Source organism: Cryptotermes secundus, unplaced genomic scaffold (genome assembly GCF_002891405.2).
Source record: "Cryptotermes secundus unplaced genomic scaffold, Csec_1.0 scaffold595, whole genome shotgun sequence".
In the NCBI taxonomy this organism is placed as follows: Eukaryota; Metazoa; Arthropoda; class Insecta; order Blattodea; family Kalotermitidae; genus Cryptotermes; species Cryptotermes secundus.
In genome coordinates this window covers 590,578-612,106 of record NW_019745088.1, presented here as the reverse complement: position 1 = coordinate 612,106, position 21,529 = coordinate 590,578, and the positions used below count along the sequence as shown (strand labels likewise).

General features: G+C 44.3%; 1 protein-coding gene across 7 annotated transcripts in view; it reads right to left on the bottom strand.

Annotated features, from left to right (window-relative positions):
• The window catches only part of LOC111874916 (homeobox protein extradenticle), a 592,846-nt gene that overhangs the window by 70,384 nt on the left and 500,933 nt on the right, over window positions 1–21,529 (bottom strand). For 6 of the 7 annotated variants that reach the window (XM_023870785.2, XM_023870787.2, XM_023870788.2 and 3 more), the window contains 2 exons: window positions 21,154–21,344; window positions 2,874–3,009 (listed from right to left, as the gene is read on the bottom strand). In XM_023870785.2, the coding sequence (XP_023726553.1) occupies window positions 2,874–3,009; window positions 21,154–21,344 (327 nt within the window). The remainder of the gene's footprint in view (window positions 1–2,873; window positions 3,010–21,153; window positions 21,345–21,529) is intronic. The other variant, XM_023870786.2, reaches the window with a different exon arrangement.

Genomic DNA, 21,529 nt, shown 5'->3' with positions numbered 1-21,529 from the left:
CATCACATCAACCCTGATCATGGAGATAAAAAGGAATCTCTGAAACGGTTTTTTAACTCAACTTTGACATGGCCGAGTGACCAAGAAGGTTTCAGCACATTTATTCCTCATGATAGCTTAAAATCTTACCAAAATCATTATATTTTGCAGGTCACTGAACATAATATACAATATTTTCTATTTGGGTATAGTTTCAAACAGATAATTCTGCAGAAGCCATAAACACTGCATATCTTCAACTTTTAACAATATCTGACTACCCTTAATGACTCGGTAAATGAGATAAAGAGCCTAATATCCATTAAATATGATTACGCCTTTAAGTAGATGCAATGAAAGCAAAGCTAACAACGTGTGGAATTCTTTGGGAGTAAATTTCAAAATATTTATATTAGTTTAGTTTCATCCACATGAACTAAATATGAAACTCACAGCTGAAAATCTTTACATTCAAATAAATTCTTGTAATTGCTGTACATCTTTCTTTAGGCTTCTATTCCATCTTGCAGTTTGATTAAAACTCTCTTCTCACCCCCAGTCTACGAGTACCCTACTTACATCCCTCCTGTAGCCATTAAGATAGCCCCAGAAAGAAGATGGATCCCTAACAATCTTGGGAAAAGAATCCTGAAATCTTTTTAAAAATGGCTACACTCCTGAGAGCCTATAATGAAAAGCTGGATCATCATAATGATCCTGGGGTGGAAAAAAGAGGGATGGAGGGGTGAAAGTCTCATACTTTGAACATGGCTTCTGTCAGGCAAAGATTAAAGGAGTTAAATATTTACATTGAGCTGTTTGGTTTTGTTTTACATCTGAAAAGGTTAAAAAGGGTGACTGCGCTAGTGACAATGAAAACTGCTTTTAGATTATGAACCCCAGGCAGTAAGTTTCAACTAATAGGCTGCGGCGCACCGCCATTCCTCGATATTCTCAATCCAAATATGTTTCTGCACAGCGGTTCAAGAAATTCAGCAGGAGCAGTGGGATTTGTTCGACCATCTGATTGCTCTGTGCGACACGCGGTAGCGTAGTTGGTTGAGGCACTATGCGGGATCCAATCCCGATGAGGTGGATTTTTTCAATTGACCTAATCCTTCCAGCCGCACTATGGCCCTGGCGTCGACTCAGCCTCTAACAGAAATGAGTACCAGGAATATTCTTTGGGGTAAAGGGGGGGCCAGCGCGTAAGGCTGACAACCTTGCCGCCATCTATGGGCCGACTGTCTAGAAAATGTGGGACCCTCAACATCTCACAACCCTATGGGCTTTCTTGGGCTGTTACAGGGATAATTTTTACTTCTCTTATCTGACTGCCCTCTCTTTGTTAAACTGGTGCTGTCTTGACATTTCTACGATAGCTCATTCAATCAGGTAACTAGACTCTGGGCCACATGATCAGGGGCTCAAGTCCTACTGGGACAATGATTTATTTCTGCCACCATGTCTATGTCAGCATTCGCAAACCGTCCTTCCATATCTACTGACGTTATACACGTATAAATTTTGCAGCTGATAGAGCATCATTAAACTATTCCACGTCACGTGTGAGATATTTCGTTTAAGATTAACAGCTCTTGTGTTTTTTTTTTGTTTGTTTTTCCTTGGAACTACAGCCCCAGTGGGCCTAGGCCTACCTCCATGAACTTCTCCGTTCACTTCGGTTTTTCTAGATCTTACACATTCGGTAGGGCTCCTTGGACGGGTGATCAGCTCGTCGCAAGGCCTCTACCTGTACACAAACACAGAAAAACGCACACACACAAACTAAACATCCATGCCCTGAGTGGGATTTGAACCCACGATCCTGGTTTCCAAGCGAGCGAAGACAGTACATGCCTTAGACCGCTCGGCTACCGTGACCGGCAACAGTTCCTGTAGGCTGGATTTATTTGATGTTTGGGATTAGTAAAAAGTTGTCCCTGTGCTTAACTAATTAAGCACTACGCCATGAAGCCGTATGGGGGAGTGGATGTATAGATCCACATTTTCTTGAACTCGGCACTAGCTAGAGGTGAGTCGTCAGGTTCACCACCGGTCGCTTTACCCCAAGGTAAAGAGCCCCATTTACCCATTGGATAGGCCCCTGAGCCTGTCAGGACAACGTGGAGAAGAGAAAATTCTTGACCATACCGCGACTCGAACTCCGGCCCCTCGGTCATCCAACCCGTAGTCAGTCGCTACACCGACTACGTTATCCTGGCTCCGTCTGGCATTAGTAAAAGTAACTTTTACTGTTATCACATAAAAGAATTATTATTGGCGTTTCAACAATGTAAATAACAACATCACATAAATATACTAAGAGAAGAATATTACTATTGTCTTATGGGAGGGTGTGACACTGTGTAGACTAGTAGAGACGTAATGACGCTTTGGAGAAACACCTTTATCTTCATGGTGGAAGAGTAAGCCTGCTTGCTTCGCTTACTCTTCGACTCTGAGAATTGAGGAAGTACTTTCTCTGAAATTTAGGGTGGAAAAAAAACTTCTAACAGACCACACAGTGTCACATCCCAGAAGACACTATTTGTCATTCTCTATGTCTTCCAGTAAAGTCCATCTGCCCCCCCCCCTCAGTTTTCTTACATTTTCTGGCTTACTAATTAAATAATCTTCCTGGGGATTAAAGCGCGGCCGGCGCGTAAGGCTGACAACCTTACCGCCATCTTTGAGCCAATTGTCTAGATAATGTGGGAGCCTCAACGTCTCACAACCCTATGGGCCTTCATGGCCTGGTACAGGGATAGTTTTACTTTAGTTTTTTTTTTTTTACTTTACTATATAAACGGGTAATAAGAATTAATCGAGCAACCTTTGATACACCAACGGCTCTGCACTGCTCGCACACGCAGGACGGAAGTGAAGCTTACCTGTGATACAGTGATCCCACACTTCCTGGCCAGTTCTTCCTTTGCCTCTTCCGATGGGTAGGGGTTACTGAGGTGGGAGTAGAAGTATTCATTCAGGATCTCTGACGCCTGCTTGCTGAAATTACGTCGCTTTCTCCTGGGGGAACACACAGGAACACCCTCTATTAAAGAGCAGGACTCACACAACACAATGACACATCATAATAATTTCCAGTAACGACATCAAGTTCCCGTGAATAAGCCTGTCATCTCTCGTCGTTTGGGGTAGAAAGTCATGATATCATTCACTAAACACTAAGTATCTCAGAGTATGCAATATATGTATATCTGTACGACGTTCAGTGAACAAGAAATTGGAATGAATGTTAAAGCAAGTAATTTGACCATATCACCTCGGAACCACTTCCAGTGCTAAGAGCATGATATACCGAAACGTCCAACACGCAGTACCAGGACTGGTCATGGGTTAAAATATCATCCGGGGCACGAACTATACGTTTTCGTGGATCTCCTTTTTCACTGGCACACAGTGTGGCCTAGTAACTGCATCGTTACACCCACAAACAAAATGCATCGCCAGCAAATACAGAGTGGTAAAACTGCCGCCGGTTTTAACTAAGAACCAAGGCATGAATATAAGCAGTACATTTTACAGCCCGTTTGAAAACTTCACTCACAAGCTTGCCTCAATCGATAATGCTGCTCGCATCTGTCCGGCCGTAACACCGACTGTCCTGGCTAAGGTTCTCCGTGATTTTCCTCAATCCCTCCAGCAAATACCTGAACAGTACCTTAAATTCGGCCAGGACCGTCTCTTTCCACACTCTTTCAAGTTCAACATTCACTGTCAACCGAGTGCTTAATTCTTCCCCTTTCCAAAACCGTGTATGTAAGAAAATGTCGATGTTTTTGGAACAGCTGATATGACAGTGTGGGGGGCGGGTGGTGGGCAACACTGAGCTGAATACAGCGTGTTCAGCCATAGTAACTTATACACGCAGTATGTGTTCCGACAATACCTACATAAAGATTACGGGGCAATAAGGGGCCCATCCCAAAGCGCCATTACGAATCAATTTCCCCCCCTCCCACACACACACACACACACACACACACACACATACGACAGTAGAGTGAGAGAGAGAGAACCGAAGTCATAGCAGCAGTGAGAGGCACATTCCACCAAGCCTGGAATTTCCTAATAAAACCCGGCGGGCTTCGAGGGTATGAGGAAGGGTTGGGCTTTTTTGGGGGGTGGGGGAGGGGGGATGAAACAAGAGAGAGAGGAGTCTACGTCATTGATCCATTGCTGGAAGCAAGATACTGCAGACAAAGAAGATGGGCACAGAAAATTGTGGCAGTAGGAAAAGACGAAATGAGCCAAAAACAGACGGACGTGAACAAAAGCATACACCAGTTACAATATACAGAACAATCCACGATAATTTTATTTTATAATCCTCTAAAAATGCTTTCCTTTCCACCTTTACACAGTTCATAGCATAAAATCTGGTATATATACTTTTTTTTTAGTTTGTTGTTACTTTTAGGGAATATCCATTCCAATATAACGTAAGCAAACATTCGCAATGAAATCTTACTGCCTTCCACTGTTTTCTCCCGTGTACTTTTCTAGTCTTATGTGTTATCGAATGATACGACAAGGTCGAGTCTAACGCCATCTCCAGCGAATAACACGCACTAATAGTGAATCGTAAACCGTCTGCTTTATATAGCACACCGCACTTCACGCGTACGCATCAAAACATTATCAGTACTTATAGAAAGGAAACTGACAGAGGACTACTCACTCGTACGTGACGCAACTTAAGTTCAAGCAACGTATTTATGCTCGGCAATTCGCTATTAACGCGAAACTGAGAAATGGCAGCGAGAAATCTCACGCTTACAAAACGTTATACATACTGCTGCATGTAGACCCGTTACTAGGTAACAATCGCAAAAACATCTCCATAGCAACGACTCAACGTGCAACAGTGAAGGTACTGTTGGAAACGGTGTTTTCTGTGGTGGTCCGTGCCGAGGGATTATAAGGAGAACTCGAGCAATAACTGACCGTCAGTCGCAATGTGACTTTGACTTGAAAGTTGAAAGGGAGCCGCCATTTAGAGAGGACTTGAGCTCGGAAGCAGCCATTGTTAGAAGCTGTTATCAGGCAACTACTAGTAAAGACACTGCAGGCTGGAAAAGACTTAGCGTATACTAAAGATCGGAAATTAGCGACGGCGCTATAATTAAGTGTAGACACGAGTCGTGTTACAGTGGTCAATAAAGCCAACCCAAAACCCCGTCGAGAGACACTCATATACGCGACACATAAAAAAATAAATTCATGCCACTGAATGTTGGTCTATCTTCATAATTTCCAATTCCATGTGAGCGTGTGCACCGGCGGGGGGGGGGANCAGTTAGAGGTGGTCGCCAACGTATCTGAGCTTCAGCAGGAACCGCCAACATTCAAGCAATAGGAACTGCGAAATACCAACCCGACAGATGAACCTTTTCGCTAGCCACACGCAACCGCCCTCACTCACTTGCCCCCACTTGTACTTGTACTCTATACGGCCGTATTCAGTGCTGCTGCATTTCGTTCCCACTATATGACGTCACAGATCCCTAAAGATACCAGTTACTCCCTGTTACATCACACCGAACAAAAAGAGTGAAATTATTCCTAAGCTTAACTAATTGTGAACTGCCTCATAAAAACGTATGACGGAGTGGGGGTATAGTTCCAACATTTCTAACCTCAGTCCTTGATGGAGAGATCAGCTTCACGTCGCCGCCGCCTTACCACCGGGGAAAAAATCACTTTTCCATGCCGAGAATGGAACCCAAATTCCTCGGCCATCCAGCCAATAGCTATACCGACTGAGCTACTTAACACGATCAGACAGAAATACTGACAAAATTCCATTCCACTCCACTCTAAGGCAGCGTCTACACGAGCGCACAAAACGCGTCCGTTGTAACTAACGTACTTTGCTGAGAACACCACACAGTTGCAGAATGCGGTGCGTAGTTTCATTGCAGACAAAAAACTACGCACCGCATTCTGCAACTGTGTGGTGTCCTCAGCAAAGTACGTTCGTTACAACGGACGCATTTTGTGCGCTCGTGTAGACGCTGCCTTACTTAACATCGAAGACAGTCTCGCATTCAAGACGCTAACATTACCACCCAGCAACCCGTATGTTTGTTATGTTATGAGCATTTTACGTCTGTGCATAATTCATTAAGTGTCCAGTGGGGGGATCATTCCCGTCTTGACCTTCTGGCGAATGCTGTGAAAACGGCAAAGAACCTTTGCGATTCACAAAAGNGGGGAGTCTCGATTAGACGAGGGACTATTAACTTCCTGTCAGTCCGCACTGCATGGACAATAAATACGCCGTGGAAATTAGCTCCTACACCGATAGCATCAAGACAACAGTAATGCAAACTTCTGAGGTCGGATCGACACTAGCGCCATTTAAATCAGCATTCTGGAATCATGTATTCGAAGAAACGTGTAAACACTGTTATGGTCCTTCTCCAGTTCACAAATTACTCGAATTATAAGTTATTTCACGACGGTGATCAAGTGCATAGGGTATAAGTCAGTGCATCACATTTTCTTTCTCTTCAGATGGATATCGAGGAAGGAATGTTCACGGATACAATTTCTGGGGTCCTTCCCTTTCCTTCCTACTACTGTCATATTCCCCCTCACGAGCAAACATTTGTCCGAATTTAACAGACATCCCACTTTCCGAAATTTAAACTAAATAAAAACGTCACGCGTGGGAGGGAACGGCAGTGGTCTACTTTAGGGTACTATCCCCGGAACTGTCCGAAGTGACTGCGGAAAACCACGATATACATGTTTGTATAGTCGCTGTCCCGGCCGAGATTCGAAGCCAGCACGTCTGAAATCCAAGTGAGAAGCGTTACGGCTTTAGCCAACGCGCCTGGAGGACAAAACAGAAATAAGTCATTTTTCTTTATTGCTAGTGGCGTGGGACTAAGTCCCTTCTACTGCGGCTACTTCTAGCCTATTGTACCAGCCCCAGATAATAGGTGAGGGTGATTGTGGAGCAATTGGTGGAATGAAGATGGGAAGGGGAAACCGAAGTACTCGGAGAAAACCTTCCCTAGGGCCACTTTGTGCACCACAAATCCCACTTGCCCAGACCCGGGATCGACCCCGGGCCGCCGCGGTTGAAAGCCAGCGACTAACCGCTTGAACAGTGGCGCGGCCCAAGTAAGTAAGCAAGCATGTGAGTTGAGTGCCAGGTGAGTCGGTCCGTAACGAGGACAAAGTCCACTTTCAGTTTCCTAGTGAGCATTCGCTCGCCCTTCATCTGTTTCGACCTGCTTTTGTTCCCGCAAACAGCAATGTAAACTGGAAATAATGAGAGGTACGAGTGGGGTTAGTTAAGGTGGGGGTATGGGCGGGGGGAGGAGAGGGGGGAGATAAGTTATGATTAAAGAGAAGGAGAATTGAAATTTATGAAGTACAGCTTTTGTATAGCGTCACTGAAAATGTCCCACTTTACTCCTGTGTAGCTCTTTGGGAAAGACAAAGGAAGGTTAATTTGTCAGCACTTTGAGATTCAGTCCTTGCCTTGCGGGGAAAACAGAACAGGTAACATTTTCTTTTTTTGTTTCTGGAAATAATAAATCTAATCCCAGAAACTGTCATAAATAATTTGAAATAATATAATTTTGCACTTTCCCATTATCGGACTTCGTGTGTGTATATTTATTCCTTGCTTACTTTTAGGCGTGTGCCCTTACTACGTCACTGTTTGGCCCTCCATGCTGAGATAACCGTCCCACAGAGTACTTAAAGCATCAATTAACCCAGAATTCATTCAGATTTGTATAAGTCCAGTAGGCCGCACACCGGCATGCGTCAAAACACAATGTCTGAGACATGAAGCAAAGAAAGGAGCACAGTTGAAACGAATTAGATCATGAAAACCGCCGCACACCGGTGTGAGTCATGATGCTGACCGTCAGTCGTAACAGTCGTTTTCAGTTACTGTGAGAAGCTGGCAGCTGAGGTCGATGATAGTTCGCAACCCAGAGGAAGAGGAACGTCCGCCGTTGAATGCCGCTACCAAGCAACGGCTAGAAAATTTTGAGAAGACTTTGTGTGCTGTAGTTAGTGCTCTTTCGAGTGCGTAACTCAGTGAGACAGTCGTAGTTAACTGTAGTTACGAATGTAAGTGTTCAATAAATCCACTTACCAATCCAAACCCCGTCTAAAGTCACTTCATCACGTGACAATATCAAGTACGGCCTAACTTTACATCGGGTCCAATTCGGGTCCTAACATCTTGAGTAGTAGGTAAGTAACATGTTATTTTGATGTCATTTGCCATACCAATAAATACATTTACTTGTCTACTTAAAGGGGCTTCCAGCAGCTCAAATTACATAGTTCCTGAGACACGCACACTCTGCATGACCTTTGAGGGCACGTCATACCCTGAGTGGCTACCCTTGCAGAAGGAACGTTCCCTGTGTCCTGTATGGCAATTCTGGTTCCCATCTTACACGGAAAACAGGATATAGTGGCTTTATTATGACGTAACTGTTTACGTCACTATCTGATGACACGCCATGAAGATGCTGGGAGACTGAGAGGTTGGAGTTCAAGTCCCGGTAAGGGCAGGAATTTTCTCTTCTCCACGTCGTCTAGACCGACTCTGGGGCTCACACCAGCCTCCTATACAACGGATACCGTTGGCCGAGGTCAAGAAAATGTGGATCTATACATCCACCCCCCATACGCCGTCATGGCGTAGTGTTTAATTAGTTACGCACAGGGAAAACTTTACCTTTTAGCTCCGGGCAGTGATCTGAACCAGTGACTTTCCGAATGCATAGAAATTTACCTCGAGAGGTTCTCCGATCCGAAGTCACTAGAAGAATTCCACTGTAACTCTTCTACAATCGTATATCGTTGCCATGGAAACTTACAGAGAAAAAATCTATAAATAAAAGAGTTAAGGAAAGTTTCACGGGAAATGACACTTTGTGGCATGGTAGATGTTTCGGAGGAACATTCTGCCTCCATCATCAGGGTAGATAAGTAAAAGTTGATAGATACTAACGTTTCAGTGAAACGTGCCTGATCCGAAACGTTGCCAAACCGCTACCAGGGTACACGGCGGCACGTCCCAGAAGAGAAGGTCAAATGAATGACGAGGAATGAATAAATACAAATGACAACAGTGTTTCAGGTGGAAGTCAGACAGCAGAGATTTCAAGCAGCGGACGGAAAACATGAAGGCAGGGCTGGCTTGTGCAGGGGCTAACACGGAGTTTCCTGCCTTGGCAGCCTCTTCTTCCACCGACGCCAGGTTTTCATTATTAAGTTTTTGAAGACTAGCTCTAAGTAGAAGTGATGCGCCGGAAAACAGCGCTAAAAGATATGAACTTTGTCAGTAGCTGCTCTGCCGCATTAACAAGAACACATACACACGAGAGCGAAAGCAAGAAGGAAGAAAAGACAATTTCTATGAAAATGCATGGAAATTTAATACAGTAATAATTAGATTCTCTTCGTTGTGAGGGAGGAACTTGCCTTTCCAAAAAGACAACGAAGAGGATGGTGCTCACCAAAGAGGAATAAACTTTATATGAAGGTTAACAAAGTGCACTTTCTGGGATGGGGTGAGACCCAGAGAAACAACACTCCGTCGGCTCTTTCTGAACAGGAGAAATAAGACATTCCGAAAGATCCTTGTAAAAGTTCTCAAATCATTGCAGCAGGAAAATGTCACAGCATCAGAACATGGGAAGGAGAAGAGTAATTTGGATGCTAAGGGGGGGAGGGAGAAAAGGAAAAGAGAATGAAAAATAAACTGACTGTAGAGGAATACTTGAAGAAAGTTGATTGTTTCAGGAGTACCAATGATGAAACATGCTAATTCCCACCTTCTAAGTTGGACGACAGAAGTTCTGTTAACTTTTTATGGTATATTTTCTCTCTGCATTAAGATAAAAGTTGAAGTTGGAATAAGCTTTAATTATTCATCAGTGAAGTTACGAGAAACTTCTGAAAAGGTCGAAACAGGTTAATAATGCTCCATAAATATTACTGGTGTAGCCTACAGCTATATAGTTATGTCTCAATTTACGGTTTTTTTGTTATCTGAGGAGCATCTTATTCGAAACACTACCCTCAATTATTACGGAAGAAGCGCCATCTTGTTTTGCTAACCATCGCAGCAACAGTAAGTGACGGTAAAAACACTGATCGAGCGGGTTCGTGTAGCGGTACAGGTGCAGACTAAAATTCGGTTCAAATGTCAGCCTTTCCTCAATTCGTCCGGGCAAACTGCTGGGAGAATACCTCGATAAAGCAAGACCGCATCCTTTCAAATACCTTCCAATTCATCAAACACCCTAGAATTCGACTGACAGCGACCTACCTACCTATGACTCAACAGCCCTTGTGGACCTTGGCCGCTTTTTCTTTGTTTCTTAATCTATACAGACTCTGTAAGACCCTTGGACGGGGGATCAGCCGTCGCAAGGCCGCTACCTAAACACAGAATAAAGGCACACACAGACACCCATGCCTCGAGTGGGATTCTAACTCGCGATCCCAGCGTTTGAGCGGGCGAGGACAGTTCACGCCTTAGGCCGCGCGGCCACTGCGATCGGCACGCCGTAAAACAGCCACCCAAAGTGGGATGGGAATAGCTTGCCACTTGAGCCAACTCACTCTAACTCCGTGGAGTTCTCTTTAAAAACTCAACAGCAGCTCTAGTCTAGTACAAGTTTATCGACGTTTCGGAGGAACTTACTTCCTCCATCTACGGGGTGGAAGAGTAAACAAAGCAAACAACAAGCAAGCAGGCGGTAAGCCTGTACCACACAACTCGGCGTCACATCTTCACTGTACTCATGTTGTACAAAACATTACATAGCCAACTTCACGAACTTGGAGCTTCGTGATAAGCTAACAGCACACCGGACGCCCAATGAATTCCCCGCATAATATGCAACCCGATGTTTAATTACCGTGAACATAAGAGTCCGCCACTGGTCCACATCCTTAGCCAGACGATTCCAAACTACACCGCACCATAATACGTTCTTAAGGTACCATGGACTGTAGTAAATAGATCACAAATGGAAGTAAGACATCTGCAATGGATGCAATAGGTAGATTTCCTATATGTATCACTAGGTAGCAGCACAGTCCAGCATCATAACAGTCCAGGTAGCACACGCGCGTGCGCATGTTCAAAGGATAGTTTCAATAGTCAAGATGGCGACCGTGCTTGAGGAGTGTTCTACTGAAAAGCAGCGTTCTGCTGCCCTCATTTTGTGGGTAAAAGGACCTCTACAAAGGATATTCGTAAATAAATGTTTCCTGTTTATGTGGGAAGTATCTGTCGCGAAAAACGGTTCGTAAGTTGGTCGAGAAACGTGGTAAACGTTTCGCTTATGATGAGATTGAAACGGAAGTGCGGAAGTGGCTGAGAGAGCAGTCAAAACATTTCTATGCTGCGGGTTTCGGAGTACTGGTAAAGCGATGGAACAAGTGTATCAGTGCTGGTGGAGGATATGTCGAGATTTCTTTTTCCAGGTTCAAATATCATGTTTTACATTTTATGTCCGCTTGTGATCTATTTAGTGACTCTCCCTTGTACATGTCAATATTATCAACCCATCTACATCCAGGTCTTCCTAGTAGCTCCTTCTTCATCTATTTCTTCCTACCAAAACTCTGCATGCACTTCTATCCCATTCGTACCACATGCCTTGCCCATTTCAGCCTCCCTGATGTGATCATTTTAATAATATTTGCCGAGAGATGCAAGTTAAGAAGATTATAATTTTCTCGAGCCTTCAGTCACTTCCTCCCTGTAAGGTCCAAACATTCTCCTCAGAACCGTTCTCGAACACCCTGAGTCTATGTTCTTCCTTTAATGTTAAAGATCAAGTTTAGCACCCACACAAAATTACACCCAAAATTACAATATCTTCTATGAGAAGGAAAGAAAATGTGAGCGAAAGAGAGAGACAGAGAGCAGGAGAACTAGCGAATCTACTGCGAACGCCATCTGGCGCCGAATGAGCTGGGGAATCGATTCTGGGAAACTGCAGAGTTACAAAAAAATGTGCGTCCATTAGCTTCACTAAATCTGTCTCGTGAGTATGTAACAACCGAGGAATGGATTTTCATGAAACATAACGTTGTGCAATATCACTAGAATCCCCTGATACACTCCCAAATTTGGGGTAAAGTCAGACTACGATAACGGACACTTCACACGAAGGCCGAGGGCTTCTCGTCTAGACGCACCTGAGTGTAACTTGGTAAGTACGTATCTGTCGCGAGGAAGCTGCAGACTGAACTGAGGCACACATTTCACCTCCGAAATTCCTTTTTTTTTTCCCCCGTAAGCTTTGTGGGGTTCGAGATAAGTAAACAAAAGTGGATGAAGGCTCCACCAATTCCGTATATTCAACGATGGTTTTCCGAACACACGCAGAGCTCCGTTCCGAATTTATATGTTTACATCCTATGTAAATATATGGTACAGCGACAGGAAACGAGCAGGGCGGCCGCGAGGTCGCAGTTCGAGTCCCTGTATGGGCGAGATTTTTCTCCTCTTCACGTCGTCCAGACGGAGCCGGGATAGTGTAGTCAGTATAGCGACTGGCTACGAGCTGGACGATTGAGGGGTCGGAGTTCGAGTAACGGTAAAGTCAAGAATTTCCTTTTCTCCGCGTCGTCCAGACCGGCTCTGGGGTCCAACCAACCTCCTATCCAATCGGTACCAGGCACCCTTTCCCCGGGGGTAAAGTGGTCGAGACATGATGCTGACCACTCAACTCCAAGTAATGCAGAGTTCAAGGCTACGTGGATCCAACATCCACTCCCCCATACGCTTTAATGGCGCAGTACTTAATTAGTTAACCACAGATACAACTTTACTTTCTACTTGCTCATAGTTGTGAACTTGCAGCTACAACTGTCACTTTACTAAAACTTAAACTCTGTTTCTTTCGACATAATAGACAAAAGCACTTGCCAGAACTGTTACGCTTTCTTAACTTGTTCGTTATCAGGGCATTCTTTCGGATAGCCGTGGTCCGACAGAGATTCGAATCCGCTACCTTCTGAGGACAAAAGTTCCCGGTATCACAGGGAACGCGGGGGCTGACATACAAGCATGAGACCAATATGGAGGAACTGTGTACTTTACTTCACTAGAATAAAACATACGGACAGAGAGAGAGAAGTGCCGCTAACAAAATAAGACATATTTTGCTCACGTCATGACATGTCCGGCTCCTGACAGCTGCTACGAATAAAAACCGCCCTCACACTCTATTCCCACCCTCCCAACCCCTCTCTAACTTTGATGAACGAACAGCGAGGTCTCCTGTCACTCAACTTTGCTGCGGCAAAAGTCTCTCTACTGCCCTGGGCCCGAAAAATATGCATTTATCTGTGAAACTCGAAATAAGAGTTCACAGGGACGAAGGTAAGCTTGTTGACGCTCAATAATCCCTGGCTCTTTTAACCCCAGAAGTGCCACGTCGCCATTTTAGGCTACCGGGTCACGAATCGTCAGAGTTGATGATATTTGAGGGCAAATATTATTTATATAAGAACTTAAATTGTAGAGTATAAATCGCGCCCAAAAAGTTTCTTAAGAGCAGTTCAGACAAAGGCCAACAGATGCCGTATGCTGTCAGAATCAACTCTTTTATTAAAGGTACAAATTTTCGATACTTGGCACTTAAACTTACATTTTCATCCGAACTGATTAAAACAACATGTATTCGGTTCATCCATCCCAGAATACTAATTAGACATGATGCACGTTCTGCCTGCTGCTCGCTTGGCTTACTTTTCTATCCTGAAGAAGGAAATACGTTCCTCCGAAACATCTGTAGATTTTGACCATAATACGCAACGTCGTATTCTAGCATACAGTAAACAGTCTTTAGCAGCTTCCATTGTTTGCTTGGAAGATGAAAATGCCTCAATATAAAACGTATATAAAAGCTATCCCTACGACAGGCCGTGGAGGCCCGTAGGGTTGTGAGACGTTGAGGCTCCCAAATTTTCTATAGATAGTCGGCTCACAGATGGCGATGAGGCTGTCAGCCTTACGTGTCGGCCGCCCTTTAGCCCCCAGGAAGATTCCTGGTACTCATTTCTGTTATAGGCTCAATCACCCCAGGGTCATATTGAGGCCGGAAGGATTAGGTAAATTAAAAAAAAAACACCTCATTGGGGATCGAAACCCGCGACCTTCCGGCTTGTTGCATAGTGCCTCATATAACACGTATATTGTAGTTATTATTGATAATTTCATTCACAAGATCTGGAATTCAAACCCCAGAACGACTGTAGCAAGGTATCTGTCACTGTGGCTTGTCAGATTCGGGTTTTATTCAACATTCTAAACACGATTTCACATAAATATATGAATCTACAAAAGAAATGGGGCGAGGCGAAAGAAGAGGAAGGGATAAAATATGAGATATAGAACCAAGGACAGATAACAATAAAGAAGAGCTCAGGGTTTGAGGCTAACACAGCGTAACAACGTGCCGATTTCACGGTTTATGTGTTCTGTGGGGCGCAGGAAGTACATATCCCTTTTTCTTTTCCTCTTCTAAACCCGGCAGGCAATGGATGTGTCTGTATACAGGGCGAACCACGTATCTTCAGATTACGGGCCCATCTCTTGCCTCAACATCACAGCCTTCCTACACGATACAAACAGTTTCACAGTGCTATCACACCTACATAACACTTTCAGAGCTGCTCACGAAATAACTCGCTTACAGACAGTGGGAATTACAGGATGGATTTACGTTGAGAACTCTTTTTAAGTTTCTTGGGGTGGGGTGAGACTGAGTCCGCTTGGTACGTCGGCCACTAACTGGCCTAATGACAGAGGATGAATGTGGAGCCACTCGGTGGAATAACAACTGGGAAGAGAAACCTCAGTACTCGGAGAAAACCTATCCCAGTGCCACTTTGTCCACCACAAATACCATATGACCTGACCTGGGCTCGAAGTCAGGCCGCCGCGGAGGGAAGCCGGCGACTAACCGCCTGAGCTATGACACGGCCTACGTTGACATCATCAGTGAACGCCAAGATCCCCTGCCATTTGTTGAAATTTAATCCAAACTATAAGGATCTTTCCAACAATACAAATTGTAGATTCTAAAGGGTTCGGACGATGGTGGGTAACATACAGAATTACTGGGTTTTTGGATTTTTATTCCGCACGATGAATAAAGTCCAAAAAGCCCAGTAATTCTGTAAATATAATTGTGATTTACCACGGAAATAAAGGCTACTAACAGAACAAGATATATCAAATAGAAATCAATAGAGAAAAGTGTCACGCCTGTGTTAAATTTACGGGTTATTTCTTCAGTTGAGTCTAGCAGTTACATACAGCAAACTTGGCTAACTTTCTGCTAGTAAAACAGTGTTAAGAGAATACCTCATACATATAACAGCTCTCTGATATGTTTGTTTGTTTGTTTTACTGTATGACAAGACGCAGTTACTCTCAGTGGCCGACAGATGGTGTCAATCGTCAAACTACCTTAAGTACCACAGACACGTACATCATACGTATATACACCCCAAGGGAATTCGATTTAAAATTTGTTTCCCATGTATGCTTGCGCTCTCAGATGACGCAAATCTCTGCGAAAGAGCTGAAACAAGACTTTCCGCTGAATTTTCAACGGACATTACACTACTTTATATTAAGACTGGGGTAGCCGTGATAACAAATTCGGGGTCGAAACCCACTGGAACTAGGTCAGAGATGGGGAGAACCAGTCTGCAGCTAATCTATAGAGGAACATCTCGGTAGCTCGGCAAGAAGTCTGAAATGTTTTCTTCTATGTTGCCTACTTAGTTAAATATTCAGCATGCCAACAGCTACGAACATATCAAACAAAACGTACGTATATTAGAGTCACGCAGTAACTTCACGCAGACCTACAATGCGAAAATTCTTGAGAAAATTACCAGTAAACTTCGATTTAAACTTCAAGTGACCAATGTGAACAAAAACTTTTTTTTAATTCGCTTAGTGGGGGGTGGAGTCCAACTGGGTCCATTCGGCACGGCGGTCACTGATTGGCCTATTGTAGCCTGCGGGTGATTATAATGATGGAGAATTTAGTGGAATGAAGATTGACAGGGGAAACCGAAGTACTCGGAGAAAACTCGCCCCAGCGCCACTTTGTCCTCCACAAATCCCACTTGACCAGACCCGGGATCGAACCCAGGCCGCCGGGGTGGGAAGCCAGCGACTAACCGCTTGAGCTATGGCGTAGCCTGAACTTAAACATATGTCCGGTATGTTTCATTACAGACCCCCCGGTACCAAAATTAACTGAGATCTGTTCAGTAGTTCGCGTACTGAAAAATACAAACACACGGCACCCATTATGCTATAACATTTTATTCACTTTACACAAATCATGCATAAAAAAAAGACAGAGTTACGTTGGAATTCTGAATAGAAACTATGCCATGAAGGCGTATGGAGGGCGTCATGTTAACGCTCACTCTTGACCTCTGCAATTGGATACATGTGAGTGATCAGGTTCGCGCTGTACTCATTTCACCATCTGGTATTCATTCGACAGGCAATTGTCATAGCACTGAACAGGAAGGTCCCACTGTTCTTGCCGTGAGTCGAACCTGGAACGTCCAGACAAACAGAATTTATTGGCAGCAATAACACGGCTCATCTCATAATTCCGTACAGAGGTTAGCTTATCACTGCTAAATGTGTTTCATCAATTTCCGTTCACGGGTTAAGGACACGAAACGCGAGTTTATGTTACGCACAGAAACGAAACTTGAAGGCGGGAGGATAAATATTGCCGCAGGAACGCGTAAGATTTTGCTCAAATTTTAACACAGAACCACGTACCTTTGCAGGGCCAATTTGCATACAAATAGAGGCATTTATGTAGATGTTGCGGAGGAGGGGGGTGCTATATATCGTGGCCACGTGGTGTGGAGGGCCTCCCTGCAGCGCACCGATGCCGCTTTATCCCTCTGTAGCTGCAACGACGGGTTGCTCATTTCGTGTGGCGAGGCGAAACAAAATGCAACAAATTTATATGCGAGCTGAGACAGCCACTGCCTAGCGAAAATAAAACTGACTGATTTAGACAATCAGCACACTAAACGGACTGAATGTGTAACTAAACAGATATCTATCTCAACCTTGAGAGACCGCGGCCCGGTAAAATTGATGCCACGGCCCGGCGGTTGAGAAACACTGATCTTAAGGAGTTCTACCCTCTGGGCAGTAACACCGTACAATTACACAGAATTACTGGGGTTTTGGATATTTTTCATCGTCAGAACCCTTTAGAATCTACCGTATAATTAGTTGAAAGTCAACAGACGTTTCGGAGTAAAATGTCGCCTTCACCTTCACGGCTGAAGGGTAAGCCCAGAAAGAAACCAGCATGAAGCAGGGATGAAGCGCCTTAGGATCATATTCGGGTAAAAATGTAGCTGTCCCTGTGCTTAACTAATTAAATACTAAGCCATGAAGATGTATGGGGGAATTAATGTATAGAGCCATGTATTCTTCACGTCGGCACTAGTTGAATGTGAGTGTGGAGCTCAACGTACCGGCCGCTTTACCCCCCGGTACACATTGGAAGGTAGGCTGGGTGGGCCCCTGAACCGGTTTAGACGACGTGGAGAAGAGAAGAATCTTAGCCCCACCGGGACTCGAACTCCGACCCCTCAGCCGTCTATCCAGTAACCACTGGCTATCCCGGGACCCCATATTCGGGAGGAGCTCGGTTTCGAATCCCGGTGAGGCGACAGGGTATTCTGCCTAGGATTCTTCGTCGTTTTCCTCAGACCGGGCAAATGACTGGAGAGTACATCAATTAAACCATGATAATTTCTTCCAAATTCTAATTCATCACTCATTACCTCTTGACGCCGTATAGTCTACATAAATATCGCAGTAAAGTAAACAGATTAAGACTAATCGTAATAAATACTGTCACGTGAAGGGGGTGTGCGTGACTTATAGACGGGTTTTGGACTGGGTGATTGGATTTACTGACACCTTATACACACCTCTACGCAATACAATTAATTACAGCGCTATCGCTGATCTACACACTATACAATTCACCATTATACACACACTACAGTCATCACTTTTCATTAGTCGTATCCTAGTAACGGATTCATAACGGTCTCACTGTTATTGTAGCACACTATGAAGTCTGCTCAATTATTCTGCCAACTGCCAACTCCGGAACTCAATTCTAATTGTAGTCAGGGTCACAGTTACTTACGACTGGCGGGTTACCGCCAATCAGTTCGTCTTGGCATCAGGCCCCTTGAGAGTCACGACCAGAGATTTTTTTTTTCCAACTGAACTCTTGACGACCTTTCGTCAAGTGTATATTTCGCACATATAACATGTTATCGGAAACTCTTCCTTTTGCTTTACACACAAGTCCTCTGTCGGTACAGGCTTTACAGAGCAGATCATGCCTAACTTACAGATCTTATGCTACAATGAAAACTTAGTCCTTTGAACGGTCATAAGCTTGACCACCGGCAAGTTTAAGCCTCTTATATTTTCTGTGACTGGATTCACCTTGTCCTGTACCGCGAACATCTTCATTATCATGATTTTGTATGACTTCTGCTTGTCGTCTGCACAATTTTGTTATATAATCGTATACATACGGAACGTTGAAAGCCGTTTGCAAGTAGCGGACTGGTGTGCATTTAGGTGCGTGAGATCCTCGTTATATAGCCTCGGAGCGGACCCCACAGAAAACTCTGCTTCCTCTATTGTTGCGTTTTGATTCACTGCTGCCGCGATGTGTTTATTGCACTGTTGCGCAACAACGAGTGCAGCGCGGATAAAAAAAACAACGCTCTTCTATTGTACGCGTTCACTTCCGCGGGAATATGTTTACCGAGCCTTTGCCTAGCAATCAACTATTCTGGCTTTCGGGAATGATGTCACAATATTATCTGCCAATATCAGCTTTTCAAGGTCTCTCCCCGCCACCAAGCGCATGGACAGTTCTGTGTTCTCAATGCTATACAAATTGTTATTCAGATGTTTTCTGCACATACACGTANGGGCCTTCCTGGAGATTTGAAGCATTGGAACCTGCACGTCCTAGAATAAAGTCAGCTGAAATTCAACCACATTCCAAAGTGAAGAACGGATAGCTTCGCTTGCCATAAATAAATAAATATATAAATAAAAATTATTACAAGATTTCATCTTCTTATATGTGGTTCTGTGTAGTCTAGTGGAGGCAGCATGTTCCTCTGAAACGTCGGATTTACGAAAACAGTTGGTGCCACACCTAAGAAGACATTAATCGTCATAGTCGGCCACGCCATAGCTCAAGCGGCTAGTCGCTGGCTTCCCACCGCGGCGGCCCGGGTTCGATCCCGGGGTCTGGTCAAGTGGAATTTGTGGTGGACAAAGTGGCGCTGAGGAAGGTTTCCTCCGAGTATTTCGGTTTCCCCTGCCAATCTTCATTCCACCAATTGCTCCACAACCACCCTCACCTATCATCTGGGGCGGGTACAATAGGCCAAAGTGGCCGCAGTGGAAGGGATTAGTCCCACCCCACTAGCAATAATAATAATAAAAAAATATTCAGAGTCACTGAACTGAGAACTTCATAACTCGCAAATACTGTAATTTCAGCATCGAATGTCAGTGAAAGCCTGGAACGAACTGCCCCTGCGCAATGACTGGTCTCGTTTCAGAAATAATTCCGAAGTGGAGAGGACCAGATGGCAGAATACATTATATATGTGGCATATTTGCTCAAACCAAGAACGGTGGAGCCAGGGAAACAGCCGTTGCTAGAGAACGGCTCTGAAACAACATTCGCTTCTAGGTAACGGCCGGGAAACAGAAAACGGAACTGCGTTGCTAAGCAGGGGATTCTTAATAAGCATGAACGGACGGCAGGTACTAGGAAACGGATCCTTAAATATGTTCCTGAGGCAATGGATATGCATACGAGGATGAACGGTGTTGTCTGCGATGACCGTGCCGAGGAGTTATAGGGAATAAAACTGGAGCAACCGAGAGAGTTCTGTATGGGAGTCTGTGAAGAAAGGACTTGAGTGCGTAAGGCTGAAGAATCTCCAATGTTAGAAGCCGTTGCCAGGGAACGGCTGGCGAATTGTGGAGACTAGCGGTGGCGCTGTAAGTGCTTGTAGTTCCGAGTCGTGTCTGTAAGTGGACAATAAATTCATTCACCAGTTACACCCCCATCTAGAATCACTGCATACGAGTATATGTGTCAGTACTCTGTCGAAATAATTAAATAAGTTGCTTAAGTGGACATGGGCCCGGACAGGGTATTTTCAAAGGGAGGAAGCCTGATAATGTTAGAAACTTATTTAAAGCTGTTTATGAATATTTTTACGAATCCTCCTAAGAGTTTCGCCGATCTCCATATAATACAATACCGTATTAGCTTGAACGTTAAGCGACGTTTATTTCAAAATCCTGCTTCTCAGAAAAGGTGTGGGGGTTCCTTTAATTTCGGGTCGTTACGAATAAATTAGTATAAGATGACCAGGGAGTTCTAGTAGCTAATTCTAATATTTTTTTTGAATTGATAGAATTATATTTTAGGTATTAGATTTCGAATTTATTTATCCATTCATTACAATTATCCTTTTTACTTCTTCCTTCTTCCAACCCTCTTAACTAACTGACATATTTAATTTCGTAAAAAATTAATTTTTCTCACTGAAAGAATATGGAATCGCCTTACATTTCGGATTATATGGTTATGAATTAGCTTAAGAATAATTTTAACTTCTGTCTCCAGTGTGGAGGCTGGTTACAATACCTCCACCGTAGCCCTGCGAGTCGTAGAAGGCGACGAAAAGGGAACCCGGTGCTTGGGAGTAAAACTGGGCCATCTTGTCACTGGAGGGAATAAAAACAGGGACCTGGTCTTCCAGTTTTGGGGTTAGAATTATGGCTGACAACCTTGCTCTGTAAAAAAAAATATTCCTACGAAATCCAAAGACGTGAAAACCGAATGAGAAATCCGGCAGATCTTGTAAAGAAGGCTGTGTCTCAAGAAGGGCTGTTTCTCCAATGATGATGATAATGAATGGCACCAGCTGACTTTTTTTTTATTTTGATCACCCCCCCACCTGCCGGCGCCCAAATCCGCGGGAACGGGCTGGATTCTGATTTACCTGGCGTCCAGGAACCTCGAGCGCAGGATCATGACGGCCTCACACGTGCTCTGCTTCAGCTGCATCTGGATGGACGAGAACTTCTTGTGGATAATCTGCACCATGCGCTCTATCTCCTTGGGGGTGATGGGGCGCGTCCGAGACTGCTCCCGCAGCAGGTTCATCACGTGCGTCGTGAACTCGTTACACGCCTGCAACAAAACAACAGCTTCGTACAGAACCCACAACGTACATAAACTGCTCACAGATGAGAGCCAGGGACAGGAGGAAACAAAGACGAAAAGAAGAGTTGAAAATAGGTGAATTTAGAAAGAAGAGTATACAAAGCGAAAAGATAGGGCGTAAGAAGGGAGAAAAAAAGAAAAACTAGGAAGAA